The sequence below is a fragment of the Metarhizium acridum genome (assembly GCF_019434415.1).
Source record: "Metarhizium acridum strain ARSEF 324 chromosome Unknown scaffold_1, whole genome shotgun sequence".
Classification (NCBI taxonomy): domain Eukaryota; kingdom Fungi; phylum Ascomycota; class Sordariomycetes; order Hypocreales; family Clavicipitaceae; genus Metarhizium; species Metarhizium acridum.
In genome coordinates, this window is record NW_027094015.1 from 2,628,299 (window position 1) to 2,645,997 (window position 17,699).

Below are 17,699 nucleotides of genomic sequence, written 5' to 3' on the forward strand. Positions count from 1 at the left end.
GATGCATGCGAACGTACGCCGCCCCGGCAGGAAAAGGTATTGGTGGCATTGACGACATCTTTTTAATATCAAACACGTTCAAGAATGGATCGAGCATGTATGTTTGGCCTTGTCGAAGCGAATATCCACATGTAACAATGAAGTCATGCTGGGCATCCATGTCATTGATCAGCGCAGAGTGAGCATTCCAAGACTTAACAACTGCAAATGACACCTGGGTCAAGGAGGTTCACCGTTCCATTCTTAGTCGCCGCGCAAATATACTTTCCTCGCTTCATGATGGAGTACTGGTGTTCGGTTGCAATCTGGCAGCATTGTCAGTCGCGCGAAACAGCATAGGACTAACAGCCACCAACAAACCTGCTTCACGGCCTCGCCCTTATTAAGGTCGATGACTAGCATTGTGTCTTGCAATCCTGCAACAATGATCTCGGCCGTCCCTTTGGAAGTAAAGCTCATGCACCGCAGTTCCTTCATGTCGTCGTGTCTTCTTCCTCTGTTAGCACACTCTCACCGCATATAGGGCTGTGAGGTAATCGTACTTGATGTGCCATATCGGTGGCCCTCTCCTCTGTGCCATGTGAACATCCTTTGACCCCAAAACTATCACGCCCTTGTCGTTGACCAATATTTGCCGTACTGCTCCGTCAGTCGAAAGATGTGCTTTGAAGGAGGTATATCGTTGTAATTCCGAGCCAAGAAAGGAGGTAACGCGACCCTGCAGCACGAGTCAAAACTGGAACATTTTCGCCCTAAATATGTCTTATGTATCCATACATAATCGTTTCCAGTCCATAGTAGTTCTTGGAAGGTGTCAAAGGTCATCGTAGTTACCGGTGTCGGCATCGCATGGACGCCCGGAGGCGGGAACGGAATGCGGGCGACCTGAGGGTAATAACGTACGCGTTAGCAACCCGCTGAAAGACGAATGACGTGGCACATGGACATGACCAGCGGGCAGCAGACATCTTTGTGCGCCCGGTGGAACATAAAGTCGGCTCAACTACAGAGCGACTGACCTCATCCCAGTCGCCGTCCATTGTTGCTGGCTTGTCATTCTCCAGAATGATAAAGTATTAATAAACGATGCCCGAGCACCAGGTGTGCCTCTATGGCTCCGCGACGCTTTCAAACGCAATGCGCCTCACAGGATGCTCGGCGTCGGACTCCAGGATATTGATGAATGTCGAGATCAAGCAACGGCTAGCCGCTCGACTCGCGCGTGGAGCTGCCTGACGTTGGAGCTTGTTGGCGGGGCACATGAGGCTGCAGCAAGTCTGGTGGCCCAAGAGTCCGTGCTCAATCGATGCGGCGTCGGTAAGGGCCCACAACAATCAAATATTGGAGCTACCCTACACTTTTGCACAGGATTACAATGTTGGCCCCGTTTAGGCCGGCGAAGAATTAGAAATAGCTATAACTCCCTACGAAGGGAGTGTTTTTTTTTTTTTTTTTTCCCCAGGTTTTGGAAGGAAAGGGGGGTGGGGGGGATGCGCCGTTGGCTAATGTCCCGAGACTGGCACAGGTTGAGAGCTTACTAGGTGATTCGCTCCGCAATTCAACCTCCAGTTCATTACTACGGACTTGCAGGGCTTCACCTCTCGATATTCACTTCGCCGAGGACATTACCCGCTCACAAGGCGGACAATACTCGTTGGGAGGTGGTTATTTCAAACATCAATATATATACCGGAAATCTATATACTTGTATGCCTATAGACGAAATCTAAATTGTCTCCTCCTGAGTCCTGACTCGCCGCCAACCCCGTCATGATATTTGGTGTATGACAAAGTTGACCGGCTGAGCATCCCTATCGATTCGTAGGTACATCAACAATCTTTTCGCCGGCAGGTTCTATCTCCACAGTCCACTTCGTATTCGTCAAGTACCCAACCTCGTTCCAAAGGCGCTGAAAGCTGTCCTTGTCGTGGAGATATGGCGACATATTATTATTGCTCAATGGAGATGGGACCCGGTCGAGTGGTGCCAATGTGCCGGCCATAGATGAGGGCGTTTTTGGTACCGCGCTTGAGAAATCCGACGAGCCGTTTGCCAATAAAGACTTGCTGAGTCCAGTTGAACAAGTGGAAAAAACTGCCTGCGTATATGATGGTAACCTTGTGCAACAGGTCATCTAGCCGGGTGTCATCGGGGTCCAGCATGTCGCCAACAACAAAAGTGGCACCGATTTCGTTTTGATCCTGGAATAGATCATAGCCGATCTCAACAAACTTGGACTGAACATCAGTCCCGAATAATTGACTTCCTTGCACTCCATCATGACGGAGCTGACGAAGAACCTGTCCCACACAACAACCCAGGTCCAAAAAGGCATCATTCGATCTGGGAACATTGAGCCTGAACAGCACCTGCCGATAACAGGGATCGTCTTGCTCGGTTAAGCGTAGAAATTTCCACCGGCCGACACAAGGGAATCTTGATACTCTCCACGCATCCTCGCGCTGGCATCGGGTTGTCACTGATCAGCTAACGAGCATCTATTGGGCTTTTTGGTAGAGCACACTCACCACTCGTAGAATGTGGCTGTCAATATCCCTTGCAGGGATCTTGCTGTACACGAGGAGCAGGTTGCGGATGGGACCAATATCGTCTGGCAGATCTGGAATATATGCCCAATTTTGCAATGCGATAATATCCATCATGTGATAATTCGATGGCGAGGGATCTTTTTTTTTCGGTTCTGCGTGTTTTCCGAGGAATCCAACTGCGTGTTGACAAGGGTTGATGCTAGATAAACGTCGTCATGTTTCATGTCCAGGCTGTTGCGTGTTGATTGCCAGAGCGTTCATAGCGCCTGGACAAGTCACACTCCCGCCTTGCGGCAAGGAGACAGGCAGGCCACCCGAACAAGAGGAAACGAGAAAACGAGGAAAACTTGGAAGAGAACTGGAGTGTGGAAAGTAGTGGAACATGAGGCATCTGGCTTGGAGAGACTTGCCAAGAGAGATGGGGACGGTGAAGGGCCAACGCAGATTGCGCCGATGGGGCTGGATCGAGCTATCCAATCGGTTCGAACCAGGCCGTGCAATGCTAGAACTTCTCCGGTCATCAGCATCGCCGGGGATTTCTGGACGCACAAGGATATGGACACGGCACCGTCAAGTCGTCAATCGTGAACCAAAGGATGGCTGGAACATGCGTCGATGCGCCCGTTAATCACACCAATCACAATGGAGCCTGCAAATGCGACTGCAACCTCGGACAGACAAAAGGCATCTATCTCCACCTCCTCGGATTCCCAGCTGTTTATGTAGTACTTTATGTATTCATCCTCGACGCCCTCGTAGTTTGCTAGCTCGAGAGATGGGGGCTGGCTGTCTTGTTCCAACGCAAGCAAAAGGGCTAAACTTGGCCGCCAACTTGCCGGGGCGATCTGGAGCCAGGGCTTGTGCCAAAAAAGAAAACATAACTTACCCTGGTCTGGGTATCTCGGAACCCAGATGCGCAGATGCACAGTAAGCCACCTACTAGGTAGGCGGCCCCGGCAGTTAAGCCGATGATTTGCCGCTCCTCCCGAAAATTCTTCCATCTCCGTGCTCGATCTCAAAGGGTCAAAACCATACACAACCACGGCGCCGAGTTCTTCCTCTTCCGTTGCGCGACGGGCCCATCGCATTTATCATCCTCCGATCCAGGGAGCTATTGGAGCTGTAAGTTGATGCATCATACCTTTAGCTGTTAATGGCAACACATCAGCCCTCACCCACCGACTCGGTCGCGTGTTGAGTGTCGCTGTGCTGCAATTTGGAATTTGCTGTTTTCGCGGTGGAATCATGCTGGTTCGCGCGACCACGCTAACAATGGCTTCAGTGTACTTGAACGCGCCTGTTGACCGACTGCCTGGCGCCTCGGATGCCCATGCATTGGCAATTCAAGGTCCATGTGCCCTGATCGATAGTTACACCGATATCAAAGTTTCTTTTAGAACATCAATATTTTGCTGTGCTAGTGAATAGGACCACCACAGCCACCCACCCCATGTTTGGCCGACTGAAGTCGCGAAACTGTTACTTGCGTTGATATCACACGCGTTGCATCGACATGAGCCCAGGCAGAGAAGGCGACGCCGGAGATGCGGCTGTCTTGACCTACCCGTCTCCTGGAGCAGAAGGGAATGGAGTCTGGCCCATTCTACCACAACGGTCGCGATGGTGCTCCAGAACACCATGATCAAGCCGAGCAGCAGGTTGCTGATGAGGTGCATGGACAGGAGCATGAGCAGGCACAAATGTCGGGTCAAGACGATACTGCATCTCAGCACCACGTATCTAGGCCGGCAAATCTGGAAGAGTTGCAGTTGGCAGCGCAATTGGGCCAAGGCCTGGCTGGCACCTCGATGCTCCCAGCTACCGATCCGAACATGACTGTCGAGGACCCCAACATGCGCAACATCATGCCACACCCAGATCCCGACCAGCACCACACAACACCCTATGTCCAAGAAGCTCCTGCGACTGACCCAATGGTTCAACATCAGATGCCCGTTGCGGTTGGGCCTGCCCTGCCGCCGCAATACGCCATGGGGGATGGCATTCCGCCGCGCAAGAGGTCCAAGGTGTCGCGCGCATGTGACGAATGTAGAAGAAAAAAGATCAAATGCGATGCACAGTCTGACTCTGGCGAGACGCCATGCTCCAGTTGCGCGCGGTCATCTATCAGATGCTTGTTTAGTAGAGTACCCCAAAAGCGTGGCCCTAGTAAAGGGTATGGAGGCCAAAACTCACCAGACTATGTTATTGCTTGTTTAGCTAATTCATACTCTAGATATATCAAGGAACTCGCAGACCGAATCCACAGCATCGAAAACAAGTTGGAATCGGAGGGTAATCTTAGCCAAGACGACATTGACAAGTTATTTGCGACGGATCGGTCAAGGCATATCAATGGCCTCGAAGATTCCACACGAAAACGGCCCTTTTCTAGCATATCTACCGGAGACTATACCACACCAACTACCGTACGCCAAGCACCCTGGGGATCCGAGGCGCGTTCAGCCCAGCCGGCGTCCGGACAGGGAGAAGGTCTCAGTCAAGAGTACAGCAACAGTTCATTGGCACCCCAACCAACACCAATCAAGCCCGATGAGACTCCTACAAAGCCACATGCTGCACCGGCAGATGTACCCATGGTAGACGGAGAAGAGGTCCCTGGAGTAGATGAACAGGCCTTCCTGGAGTACGTGCTTGTGTGACTTTGCTTGGTGCTGGCACGATGACCAACTGACATGTTCCAGATTCCTGGCCTCCGTTCAACCGCTTTACCCGGTGCTTCCGACCGATCTGGGCAGGCTTCAATCACTGCTATCGCAGGCAAACGCAGCAGTTCGATCCGCATTTTCCCTAGCTCTGTCTTGTGTTGGCCAGCCATCGTCTGATAACTCCAAGATTGCCAGTTCCCTGCTTCATGAATGGGAGAGCAGCGACGCTCCGAGCAGCCGCGCCACTGATATTGTCCACGCACAGACGTTGCTGATCCTGATCATTGATGCAGATTGGCGGGGAACTTCGAGTCTGCCTTTTCTTCTCGCTCGTGCCGTAGCTCTTGCCAACTCAATGAAGCTGTGGAAATCCTCGCCTGTTGACTTGACGACAGAACACGACTCTGATGACCTGCTGTGTGTCCGAATATGGTGGTCATTGGTGCTGATGGACAGATGGCATGCTGCAGGAACTGGCCAGCCTGCGCAAATTCCCGACAGGAGTGTTGTCGTTCCGGCGGGCCTCGAGAACATAATTGGAGAGGTCTCATTCCACCTCCTTCGTAAGTCCACTTTCAATTTGTGTGTGTGTGCAGTTGGAACAGTCGGAACAGCACTGACCAGCTCCTGCAGGCCTATCAAAACTTTTGAACCGAATCTCTTTTGTCATATCAACATTGCAGGCTGGGTCCTATACTGCCGATGCCTCAATGGCTGCCATCTTGACCGACTATATCGAGAACTACCGGGAAGACCTGCCTGCGCATATTGATGCAGCAGCGTATCCCATGATTCACCTTGCTTACTGGCATTGCCGCCTCCTTGTCACCATGCTCACCCCTGGCGCCACGCCGAAAGAGATTATCTGGCCAACAAAGGAGCTGGCCCACCTTGTTGTCTGTGACGCCCGAGTTGAAGGGCCCGTTATCCAGCCATTTCGTCTCGCTTGCCACCATGGCACTGAGCAAGTTGGCTAGGACGGAGGCCACGCGGGATGAAGCGGTTGAAATCATCAGAGAAATCACAGAGAAGCCTAGCGGAGGTCATTGGGATGGTGTCAAGGACAAGCTTGCGGACGGGCTAAGACCGGCATCGTCTTCTGCGGCCGAAACGGCAGCCAGCCAAGGACTACAGCACCTTGCAGATCTAGCAACAGCACATGAGGGTCTCGCAGCAGGAGAAGAGGTTCCCTTTGGGGCCGCTCTTGCAACCGGATACTTGGAGGTTGCATCATGAGCATATAACGAGACGAGTGCAACGGTAAAGCCAACTTTTAGGTATTCTTTTTCATCTTGACGTGTATGTGAGGTTAACATGTGTGTGGGCTGGGTGCTCCGAGGCGCACTGCCTTGAGGACGAGTTGTATTACTTTTCCCCTCAGCATTGTACAATATTCGCAACGGAGTTGGAAGGTGGGCAAAAGCTTGCAAGATGGATTAATTATACGTCCCTGGTGGCATGATGAGCCATGTCCCGATTTGGCTTGCAGCTTTGGCGTCAAAGACGTCATGTAATTCTAGTGTCTTTTTTTCACAAGGCCAATATCAGGAACACTTCATCCGTGAATGACTGGGCCACCATGACACAGCATATAGTATCACGTCGCCTCCGACAGATTGACGCGCGGGACGCACACGCCGATGTTTCAAATATATCAGTTTGCGGCTAGTATTCCCGATCTAGCCCCGTCCCATCTACCACTTGCTTGATACCCTGGGCCTGTCACCACTCTGGGCGCCGGGCGTGTATGGACTCACACACACGTCACATACCACGTCCACGTAGCCCTGCTTGCAAACGGCCAACAATCCATCCATCTGCCTCGAAAAAAAAAATACGTAAGACACAAATCCCAGAAACAATGTCCAACCCCGCCAGCCCAACTGGCTCCCCGACCCAACACACCCAGGTCCCCTGCCTGAACTTCCGTCCAACCTTCTAGAAGCGGGCGCCCACCGTCCGAGAACCCCCGCAGACCCTGTCGGTGACACCTCGCCAAGACCTCGAAAACGCAAACACAAACCCTTCAATGGAACCCAGCCTTGGAGACAGTCGTACCCACCAGGAACCTCGGATGTATGTACAACTACACCAGAAGCAGTGTTGCAGCAGAGCAATTACATGCGCACCAGCCGGCGTGTCTACTTTTTTTTTATCAAGTTTGCCGCCCGAAGAGCCGCCGAGGGGGGGACAAGATTTACGGTCCCCGCTGTTCGTTCCCCGCAATGACATGGCTTTTTTTGATGAAGAAAACACCAGACCCTAATCTGCTATGCACAATACACATCTCCGCCCACGTACGGAGTACAATGAATCATATCACAACGTGGCGAAAAGGGGATGCAAGACGATCGACCAGCAACTTGATTCTGGCCAACGTGGCCCACTCTATGTGCCCAGTTTCCCCGTTGGAATTTTTTTTTTTTGGTCGACTAGGGCAAGGGGGCAAGAGGCACGGAGTGAGGGCCGAGATGGCGCCCTCTGTCATCAGGGCTATCTTTGTCGGTCTGCGTGCCACCCTCTTCTGGACGAACCTCCTTTCCCGCATTTGACTGCCTCATTGCCGCTCATTCACATTGACCGAAAGTAGAAGGCCGGGACATGCATAATATATGTGTGGATGAGAATCTGGCTCCAAATGAAGCCAGCAAAAACGCCGTCTATTGCAAGCTGCAACTCTATATGCCGTCCGGTTCCCATGGTTCAAAACACGCCCGAGGACATACACACATCGAATATAAGGGGTGCTGCCAAATGGAAGAAAGGATCCCCAGCGACACCCAAAACTCTATCTACATTTCATATATCCATGTTTTTTTTATCGTAAATATGCTCCCTCCTTGTCCCGCCCCTTTTCAACAGAATCAGACCCAATTGCACCTGGCCATAATTTTTCTGTAATATTTGTATGTATATTTCGCCCTTCTCAATGCATCATCGTGGGCTCGTAACAGGACGCAGCGCGACTGTATCAAACGACGTGAAAAAAGCAATAGACAAAACCATCACACTGATGTATATACGCCACATAAAATGAAATAGCACATGCTCCAACGCTGCCGGGTCCATAGGAGCCAACACAGAGCCATACTCCTGACACCATACTCCCCGTGTCTTTCCCCAGCACCGCATCAAGGACGTAGTATAGGTTCTCGTAGTCTATCCGAAACACCAGGCGAAAGGAAAAAAAAAAACGGAATCAAAGCACCAGGAGCTACCTTGCCCGCAAGGCTTTGCACTGGCAGTTTCCAGTGCGTCACACGCAGCAGTTCGAGGGGGAGCGTCCCATGATGGAGGAGAACCGGGGAGACATTGCAAAGGCGCCACTCCGATTTTTTTTCTTTGTTTGCCTTTCTTCAAAAGAAAAGAAAAAGACCAAGAAAAAATCCAAGCCCAGAGCTCATATCTGAGACGAAGAAATAAACGTATATAGATCGTGTGTGCTCCGCAAGCCGCATGTCATGGGAGCGAGAAATCCGCTGAATTCCATGTTGTCTGCGTTGCTGTACCACTGGCGGGGTATTCTCGCATGCCGAAAAGGAGAAATCGAAGAAAAAGACAAACTTTTTGTGTTATTTCGTGATTCATTTCATAGTTCCCAAAATGTTCCCATGGAAGTCGCTGCCATTTGATCCGGGCTTTCATCCACCGCAGTGGTGATGCCTTCATTATAGTTGGGCATCCAGAAAGCCGGGTCTTCTTCGACCATGGAAATGCTTCCAACCGCAACATTATTCTCGGAATTCTTGTTGTAAAAGCTGTCGTAGTCAATACTGGTCAGGTCTGTTGAGCTACCAACAATGTTGGCCTGGCGGATGAAGCTGCTGGTGCCGAAGCCGCTATCCATGTCGCCATCTCCGTTACCTAAAAAGTCCTCGACTTCAGATACTTCACCCGATGTTGACGTAGTGTTTGCGAGACGGGGAAGCTGCTCCGAGCCACTGCCGAATTCGAAGAGGCCGTTGAAGCTCTGAGCACCGGCTTGGCTGTAGCTTGACGGGGCAAAATTCTCCGGCTTAGCTTCACCGAGGTCGTAATGACTCCAGTCAACAGAAGCAGCACTTAGGCCGGCACTGAAAATTGGTCCATCTACTTCTGATGGAACCCCTGAGCTGAACATTTCAAAGGTGCCGTTGTTAACGTATGAAGGATATTCGATGCCCGACAGATCCAGGGGAGGAAGTCCACTCTGCAAATGGGGAAAGCTGCCACTGGACATCAATGGAGAAGCAGTTTCCGACTTGACCCGCCGTTGTTCGCGAGCCGTCGCAGCCCGAGAGCGGTTGCTGAAGGAGTCGGGTGCCGGCCCGTCTTGGTATAGCATGCTCTCTGAACTCGCACCAAGACTACTGGCGCTGTTTGTGGAATTGACCCGATTGAGCTGATATGGCCCGCACTTTTGAGCGGCACGATTGTGCTTGGACGCTGGTTTGTGATTGCCGTTCTGGTCAAACGATAGAACTCCGTCTGAGTGGACAGTGTTGGCTCGTCGTCGTCTGATTGGGGGCTTGGGTCGTGCGGCGGCGGCCAAGGGATCGCGATCCGATTCGGCTTCTGGAACGGTGTCCAAGGTAGGTTCCTTCTTGTGAGCGCAAGTACAGCGCCCACCATGATTGCAGCAACAGGTCTCTATAGATTTCATATCTTGTCAGAACGGGGAGCTGCGAAGAAGGGTGGACAATCGACCCTAGACTAGTCCATAATGTAGGCTCACCCTTGTGTCCATCCACAGGTTGTTGCAAATGAGCACACTTGCTCGTCTTCTCGCCGCAGTCGCACTTGACATGGGCCGAGCGTGACTTTCGCATCGTGCGGCAGTGGTGGCATTGCGACACAGGACGACCCTTCTTGTTAATGTGTTGCAGCGGGCGATCTAGACGAATCGAGGGTTAGCAAACAGGACTCGCGAGATGAAAAGGGGGAAAAAAAAAGAGAGTCAGAAAAAGAAGAGGAAAGTGAGAACATAGAACCAGACTATTCCATTATCAATGGAAATAGTGTGGGACATCGTGGACTGTCACTGTTGCTGCTGGCGGCGGCCATGTGCCGTATTGCCATGAAGCAAGGAGGGGTACGGTGCGCTGTGTAACCAAAAGCATTGAGACTTACCAGAATGTTGACAATTGCTCACACGATGGCCTCGAACACAGGCCTCGCAAGCATACTTCTCGCCGTCTATCAACATTGTTCGCTGCCGCAGCGGTGGGCGTGTGAAAACAAGAGTGTTTGTGAGGATATTGAGGAGGACAGAAACGAGCCAAGGCAAAGAAAGGGACGATCGGCCAGCGGAAGGGGGCGCGAATGCTCAATTGTGTGAGTGAGTGGGAGCGATGACGGTGGCACTGAGCGTAGTAAGCCGAACCGTAGTCTTCCCGACATGCAATCAGGGTCACTGGTCAGTGACGGCTATTGGGGTTCCTGTGGTCGTGTCCACTGGCGGTCCTGTGGCGCCGGCGCTGTGCCGGTGCTGTGCAGCGTGGGCAAGGCTGGCTGGGGCGCTGGTGTGTCTCAGGATGGCGGATGGCGGATGGCTGTCGGCGGGTCGGGGGCCAAGTGAGGCAAGTGAGCGTCTGGGTCAACTGGTCAACTGGTCAACTGGCAAGCCTCCCAAAGATGTGGCACTGGGTCGAGCGCACCAGACCAGGTCCACAGGCACTCGGTACTCCGTGACCCTGACTGGAGACTACTCCGTACACGCTAGAGGCTGGAGACACTGGAGACACCGGAGACAAACGGAGACGGGCGTTGCCAGCGAAAAGAAGGCCCTATTGTAGGCTGCTAGGGTCACAGTTCCTCCCAGGTTCCTTGTCTCCGACCGAGCCCAGGATCCCACAGGGCTTCCGTTTCGAGGAGGAACCGCAGGGCCAAAGACGGTTGTTGTATGGACTCCGCGGGACACAACGATGTTGTCCGGAATCAACTATGAATACTCCGTTCTGTACTGTAAAGAGCAGAGCGGAGTGAGTGAGGGGTCAGGAGCGAATAATGACTGGTTGACTGGTTGACTGGTGGTTCGGCTGTTGATGAAAGCAACGTCTTAGACGGCCAACAACAGAGGCGCTGGGAGGTCCCTGGGACAACTCGGCAGTCAAAAGGCAATGAAAGTCCAAAATTACACCGAGTAGCACTCCGTCCAAAGTGAAGGAGCACGGCCAGTGTTCGTACGTTTGTGAGCTGGCGACGGGGAGGATAATACATCTATAATAATAAAACTTTTTCGGCTGCAAGTCGGCTTGGGGCGTGGGACTTGGGACTTGGGAACAAGCGGATACCATTCGCAGTCAACCCAAACCAGACCCCGACTTGACCGTTTCTGCGAGCTGTGAGTGTGTGCTTCGGTGTCTGGTGGTTCGTCGCCAGTGGCCCGTCCAACCTGCTGTTGTCTGCAACTGGCCTCCAAGTGGCCCTCCAAGAGGTGTGTGGTGTGTGGGATGGAGGGAGGGACACCGCGGCTGCGATGGGTGGAGATGGAACCAACACCAAACATTGATTGAACTTGCCAGGACGCCTTGAGTCGGTGGGAGTGGGGCCTCTGGGGTTCAACTGGCCCCAGGTGCCAGCACGACTGGCCCGGCTGTGATTGATTGCCCTTTGCACACCTCGGGGCCTGGCTCAATGCATGTTATGCTGGCATGGATGGCATGGTACCGGGCTGACTACCAGTTGCAGCAAATGGCAGCCAGACTGAGCTGTAGGCACATGCAGTATTGTTTTGCATTGTATTGTACATATTGTTCAGTGCAAGCACCGCAGCAGTTGCGATTGTACCAAGTGTACCAAGACCACCGAGTGTGCATGTGTGGACATGGAGTCATAGTCATTACCAGTCCAGGTCCGTGACATCGATGCTCACTCATGACATTGCCGACTCCAAACCTCCGAGTGGAATAGCCCTCCGGCCCTGACACGCGCAGGAATGTGCACCTAACAGTCAGAGACGCAGACCTAGTGACTAGGGACCAAGAACCTGAGAGGTTATGTAAGATTGAACTGGGGTCGACATGCGATACATAGGTCGGCTCAATGTCGTAGCATTATGCAGCTCGTGCGCTGGTGCCTTGTGCCGTGAATAGTGACGGTATTATGTGTTTCCTCTGTACTTGTTGGCAATTATTTATTAGATACCATAACCTGTAATGTGTGTCTCGGAGGCGGAAAGCCCATTGCTTACTTGTATAGTAGTACTCAATAAAGCTTCTTATGCGTTCCAATGCGACTCCCACGTGCGCCGAAATGGGTCCCTTTGTCTATTCCTATCCATGTCGACAAGATTGCCGTTTGACCAAAAGTTAGTGCCAGGAGGTGGTTTGCACGAGCCAGATGTAAAAGCACAATCAGCGTGAGAAGCCATTCAGTCGGGCCATCTCCTTCCCACAGGCCTGGCTTCCTGTTGACCACATTATGTCATGTCATCTGAGGTGGGCAGTCGACCCTTTGACTTCCAAAGTTGGTTGTGTAAGCCAGTTCTCGAGTGGACGGACGACAGGCGGCCGCAACTGTGAACCATTAGCAGAACCATTCATCTGGGTGGAGCATCATGACGACTGGGTCCTCGCTGTCGTTCCAGCAGATTCAGCACATGTATAAACTGTCACGGCTAATAATGGCATGCGCCTGTCCCAAAATCGGATGGTCGGGACGAGACGCAGCAGGCACGCAGCTAGGCCTGGATCCTGTGTCGTCAGCGTGCAGCTTCGAGCAACAGGGCCAATCGTTGTTTTGCCTGGTGAGGGGCGGATTCTATCAGCTCTCGAATTACTAGTTTCATCGAAAGGGGCGCGCGCCTAGAACTAGGAATGTGCATCCGTTGCGACAGACTGCCCTGTCAACCAAGTCAGTCCAGCAGCCGGGCGAGTTAGAGCAGACACAAGTTACACTGTTAATGGTGCAGGACATACGGAGTACATGCCAAGCTGGATAAAATCGGCATTCGAGTTCCTAGATCAGCAGCTGATCAGGCAAGCCTTGGCCAAGCGACTTCGGCGCTTAATGGAGTCTCCAGCTCGTCGTTGTTTCCAGGCCAGTAGTTGTATCCATATGAAGTTGAAGATCCTTGCTTTTTCTTGTTTCTCAAGACTTGAGTCAACTCAAAGTTGCCAACTACGCTGCCTAATTAACACAGTCGTGAGCGCTTTGCGGTATTACATGCAGTGTATTCTTGGCCTTCAATTGCAATGCAGAGTGGCTGGAGAGCTTGCTGTATCCCGCAACCAATCCTTGGCATCAATGATTCTTGCGGCGGTGCTGCGTAATACAAGTGGCCTTCAAGGGTGCAGATTTCTATAGACTTGGCAAGAGCTGGTCTGAATTTGGGCCAAGCGAAGATCAAAATGCAGAGCTCCAAGTTCTTCTGCTGGCCACTGTTTTCAACATTTTTGAAGGTGCCCCCTTGGTCATTGCTTCACCAAATGCTCGTGCTTTCTTCGTCTTGTCGTCTCCATTGAGTCTGTTGCAACAACTGACACTTGCAGAGATGATTATCTTCTCACGCCTGGCCCGGCACAGCGCGACAGAGAGGAGCTTGTCGAGGACGGCTTGATTACGGAGCTGCCCATGCACAAGGTAGGTGCTAGTCGTCTGAGGCGAGTGAAATGGAGGGTTGAACAGAAAGTAAGTACTTTGCCTGTACAGTGTGCGTTTGAATTTTGAAATGGCGTCTGCCCATCAGACCACGAATCTAGTGCCATCAGACCAACTGGACGCCCGTGCCGCCAAAGCCACACATCCTGGAGCGTCCCTTGGGGGCGGATCATCGTTTTGTGGTCTGCTAAGGTCTGCCCTCTTTTCCGGGTGCTTTGAGAGAGGCTTGGGACGATTGTTGAAGCAAAAATTGTTATGTAACAACGGAAATGCGGCGCTATGGTCGGAGCGAGGTGACCATGTCATCTTCCCTGCTCTCAAAGCACAGGCTCTGGCTAGCTGCTCCCGGAGATGTATGGGGTGTTTTCGGCACGTTGCCTGATGCCCTGATGCCCGTCTGCCTGGTCATCTGGACTTATGATGATACTGACGAGTCGCGATGTTCCCACATGCGTTGGCGCTTGTAGAACAAAATCAGGTGTCTGCGCAGTGTTAGCTGTTTATGTCAACTTGAGGCTGTCTTCATTCTGCACAAGACCTCCTCGGACTCCTCGGAGTCCGGCGACATACAAACATACAATATTCAAAGGCAACGGGAACAGTGACCAGTAGGCGGCACAAGGGTTCGACACTGGTCTCGACCCGCAATGCTCCGGCAAAGACTCGGAGAGTGGCGGCACGTGGTGGGGTCTTCGTCGTGAACCAGCAGCACCCCCGAATTACGCCCCTCGCGGGTCGCACGCAATTTTCTTGGCGTGCGTAAGGTCTTCGTTTCCAGTTACTTGAACCGGACGACCAGGCTGGAGCTGGCAGGGAGCTGGCCTCCACCACAAATGGCTCGTGCCGCCATAATACAATACTGCACGGGTAGACAGTCAATGGTCCAGTACCAGTGACGCTGTCGGTCTTGTCGAGCACTCATGAAGCAAGGGTTACGAGGCTGTCCATCTGATAAAGTTCCCACTCTTGTAAAATGAAAAGCGACCTCTCCCTCCGCATTGTAGAAGCAGGGATCCCTCGTTTGATTTGCGGTGAAGATTGCAGCGGAGCCGATAATCATGATAATACGGAGTAGTGGCACCGGAATCAAAATGGTCATGGTGGGAGCAGCTCACGCGACAGGCAGCTCTAGCCGGGTGAGGAGACAAAGACAGGAGCAGTATTGAACGTCGCTTTGGGCCTGATGCCGAACATTTGGATGCTTCGTAAAGTGATGATGGGGTCCACCAGCTGCGTCTATCTGAACTGGGAAAGGACTACATGCACATTCTCGGGCAGACAGGCGATCAAGGAAGGAGCCGCCCTGTCCTTGCCGAGTACATCATTAATGTACCTCTACGCGCGCGGCCCCTGGTTCTGGTGACAGCATAACTATTACAAGACAGGTCCTAAATTGTCACCAACTATTAGAAGTCTCATGTATTGAGTAAAAAATTCTGTTTAGCTGTCTTTTGATAGATGATAGCCAGAGGACAGTCACCAGAACACCCCTTGGCGCGCTAGGTAGGTATGTACCATGATATGTCTGGTATGATGTACTTGAAGCCTTGGAACTATAGAACAAATTGTACGACCCTTGCACTTGACTGCATGCATAGTTAGCACAGCAACTTGCCGTAATTATAAGAGGCGCCAAGGGGTTCTACCAACCCGGTGGCAGGATCAATCCATTGATGGCTATTATTGTACATGCATTTATCTGTCCCTGCGGAATTTGTCAACAGGGCAGAGAGGTATTGTTATTGGTGGTTTTGGCCGGGTTGCTTTATTTAGACTACAGAAGCTGTTCGTATTGTCGGGGGGTCCCAGAGAACCCGGATGATTGGTGTATCTGGTCAGTTTTGTTTCGTCTAGGACATGGTAGCGTAGCGTGTGCATGATTTCTGAGCGTCGAGCTTAATAATAATGGGTTGGAGTCTCTTCATTCATATGTAGAGGCAAGCATGCCGCATTTGCGCGGCCTCAGAGGATCATCTCGGCATGCTGTTTCATCGTGATTGGTAACGAAGCCTCTGTACTACATCCATCAACCCTAAGCCCCTATATACACGTCTTATGCCAGTCGTGAGGGGGAAGGATTGTTGAGGAATGCTCATGTTCGCTCTCGCGGTTGAAGCCTGGTACTCACCACAGCCATATTCGCTCCGCAGAAACATTGAATGTGGGCAAGTTTATTACAGTTGACAACAGAGTGTTAAATTGAAGTAGGGTGCGGCCTTTGTTGCTTGGTACCACAAAGTATTTCGTTGATTGCTCCCTGCAACCAAGCTAACAGCCCTCATGCTTTCAATTCTGTAATTTACAGAGATGCCTTCAGGTGCCGGTCTATTATGGACACTTCCCGTCTTTCCTTGTGGCATATCAGCCCGCACGTGGTACCGCAAAACACCAAGGTATCGGTAATCTCGTACTGTTAAATCAGAATCAGTACGGCTCTTCGTTGTCAATGTGTAATACATTGGCTTTATCCGCCATGTGGCGTTGAATACATCCTACTGAGTGGAAGAAGGGGGCAAACCCGCTCTCAATTGTCGTATTATGATATCCTCTTGCTTCTCCCAACTTTGGGGTAAATAGAATACTGGTCATGGACTAACCCCAACTGCCCTCGCTCCTAATCAGCCGGAATGCCAATAAATCGCCAAAGCCATTCAGCCTAGCTTAACGAAAAGCACCTGCAGACTCGGGGTCCGCAACTCGGGATTGGGCTGAAGAGTGCCCATGGGGTTCCTAATGCGTATGCAAGTGCAAATTGCACGGGCGAAGCGTGGAGCTCAACGGCGGCGGCACATTTGCAAGGTTGTAATGTAGCAGGATGATTCGCAGAAAACCTTGGGAAGTCAACCTGGTATCCTCCCAAGAACGATACCGTGGCACCTACGGGGTACAGTAATACGGAGTGATCCGTACCAGACAATTGTCCGTGGCAAGGGCAGCCCTTGGCTCCAACATACCAGTTGACAATACGTATTTCATGCTAGGTACGTTTGCACCTTCCCGTCGTTGCCCTCTCCACCCCTTCAATAGGAACATTGAAACTCTGGACCAATTCGAGCCGCCGAGACGAACGTGCGTCGGCATGTTGGCTCCCAAGCATATTGATTGTCCTCAGCCATACTACCGTACATCTGCGCCAGACATGTCGGCTTCTTTTCCATGCATGGCCTTGGCCTCCAGTATGCCAGGTATCGTGACCACAGCGGTCTGCAGCGCAATGGCCACATCCCCTGCTCGCTTTCCGAGAACTGTGGCAGACGAGCCAACGGAAACATTGTAAACGTCGTGGCTTTGTCTTGTCAATCTTGGGCAAGGCTGCTTGCTGCGTGTCTAAAATTGGGTGGCTTTCCAACTTCGCACTGTTCTGCATGTCACTCGAGAGTGGATCGGAAAGCTGCCCATCCACACCAACTGGCATCGCATCGCCTTCATTGGCCGCCAGGTCGATGCGCCATTGGATGTTCCTGTGCCTTTTTTGCATCATTCTTTTTTGCCTTTGTGCCCTGGCTCTGGCATTTGCTCCCCTCTCCATACTCTCTGTACGGAGTGCCATTGGCACGGATCTTGTGCCAGGATTCGGCATCAGTCAGCCTTCTAGAAGGATAGGCATCTACGACAACTTATCTCTCGGTCTCAGCGGGTCTTGAACAACATGGTCCAGGCCCTCGCCTTCGAAACGCCTCCACTGTTGGACAAACATCGAATTTATCCCAACAAGGGTCAGGCCCAACACTGACGTTGGAGCAATCCACGGCAACTTGCAACACCCTCCCCACCACACAAACCCGAGCCGCCTCGTGCGTGCTCATCCATGCTATTACTGCCTAGATAGAACTGGTGGACCTGGAGAGGTCAAACGACATTGTTCCAAATGGGTGGATGGAACACGCTGTGATTTGTGTC

At 52.0% G+C, this 17,699-nt stretch overlaps 5 protein-coding genes across 6 annotated transcripts; 2 read left to right on the top strand and 3 right to left on the bottom strand.

Moving 5' to 3' along the window:
• Nucleotides 1-194: 194 nt before the first annotated feature.
• On the bottom strand, nucleotides 195-1,040 carry PAN2_3 (poly(A)-specific ribonuclease; the record flags this gene model as incomplete). The annotated part of the gene is made up of 5 exons (XM_066116310.1): nucleotides 195-305; nucleotides 361-487; nucleotides 543-718; nucleotides 778-885; nucleotides 1,020-1,040. The coding sequence occupies 5 exons, from the start codon at nucleotides 1,038-1,040 to the stop codon at nucleotides 195-197; spliced, it is 543 nt and encodes a 180-aa protein (XP_065978192.1).
• Nucleotides 1,041-1,662: 622 nt separating this feature from the next.
• J3458_000743 (uncharacterized protein) lies at nucleotides 1,663-3,157 on the bottom strand. The gene is made up of 2 exons (XM_066116311.1): nucleotides 2,530-3,157; nucleotides 1,663-2,463 (listed from the first exon to the last, which is right to left on the bottom strand). The coding sequence occupies exons 1-2, from the start codon at nucleotides 2,662-2,664 to the stop codon at nucleotides 1,951-1,953; spliced, it is 648 nt and encodes a 215-aa protein (XP_065978193.1). The 5' UTR covers nucleotides 2,665-3,157; the 3' UTR covers nucleotides 1,663-1,950.
• Nucleotides 3,158-3,518: 361 nt separating this feature from the next.
• J3458_000744 (uncharacterized protein) lies at nucleotides 3,519-3,978 on the top strand (the record flags this gene model as incomplete). Its single annotated transcript, XM_066116312.1, has 2 exons — nucleotides 3,519-3,672; nucleotides 3,833-3,978. 2 exons carry the CDS (start codon nucleotides 3,519-3,521, stop codon nucleotides 3,976-3,978), a joined length of 300 nt encoding a protein of 99 aa, XP_065978194.1.
• A 158-nt stretch (nucleotides 3,979-4,136) lies between these two features.
• RGT1 (Glucose-responsive transcription factor) lies at nucleotides 4,137-6,455 on the top strand (the record flags this gene model as incomplete). Its single annotated transcript, XM_066116313.1, has 5 exons — nucleotides 4,137-4,726; nucleotides 4,787-5,197; nucleotides 5,256-5,782; nucleotides 5,853-6,115; nucleotides 6,189-6,455. 5 exons carry the CDS (start codon nucleotides 4,137-4,139, stop codon nucleotides 6,453-6,455), a joined length of 2,058 nt encoding a protein of 685 aa, XP_065978195.1.
• Nucleotides 6,456-7,507: 1,052 nt separating this feature from the next.
• On the bottom strand, nucleotides 7,508-10,511 carry J3458_000746 (uncharacterized protein). 2 transcript variants are annotated; one of them, XM_066116314.1, is made up of 3 exons: nucleotides 10,329-10,511; nucleotides 9,934-10,092; nucleotides 7,508-9,848 (listed from the first exon to the last, which is right to left on the bottom strand). In XM_066116314.1, exons 1-3 carry the CDS (start codon nucleotides 10,402-10,404, stop codon nucleotides 8,809-8,811), a joined length of 1,275 nt encoding a protein of 424 aa, XP_065978196.1. In that variant the 5' UTR covers nucleotides 10,405-10,511; the 3' UTR covers nucleotides 7,508-8,808. The 2 variants fall into 2 exon arrangements, with proteins under 2 accessions (XP_065978196.1, XP_007811073.2); XM_007812882.2 differs by lacking the exon at nucleotides 10,329-10,511 and having other exon boundaries at nucleotides 9,934-10,149.
• Nucleotides 10,512-17,699: the final 7,188 nt, after the last annotated feature.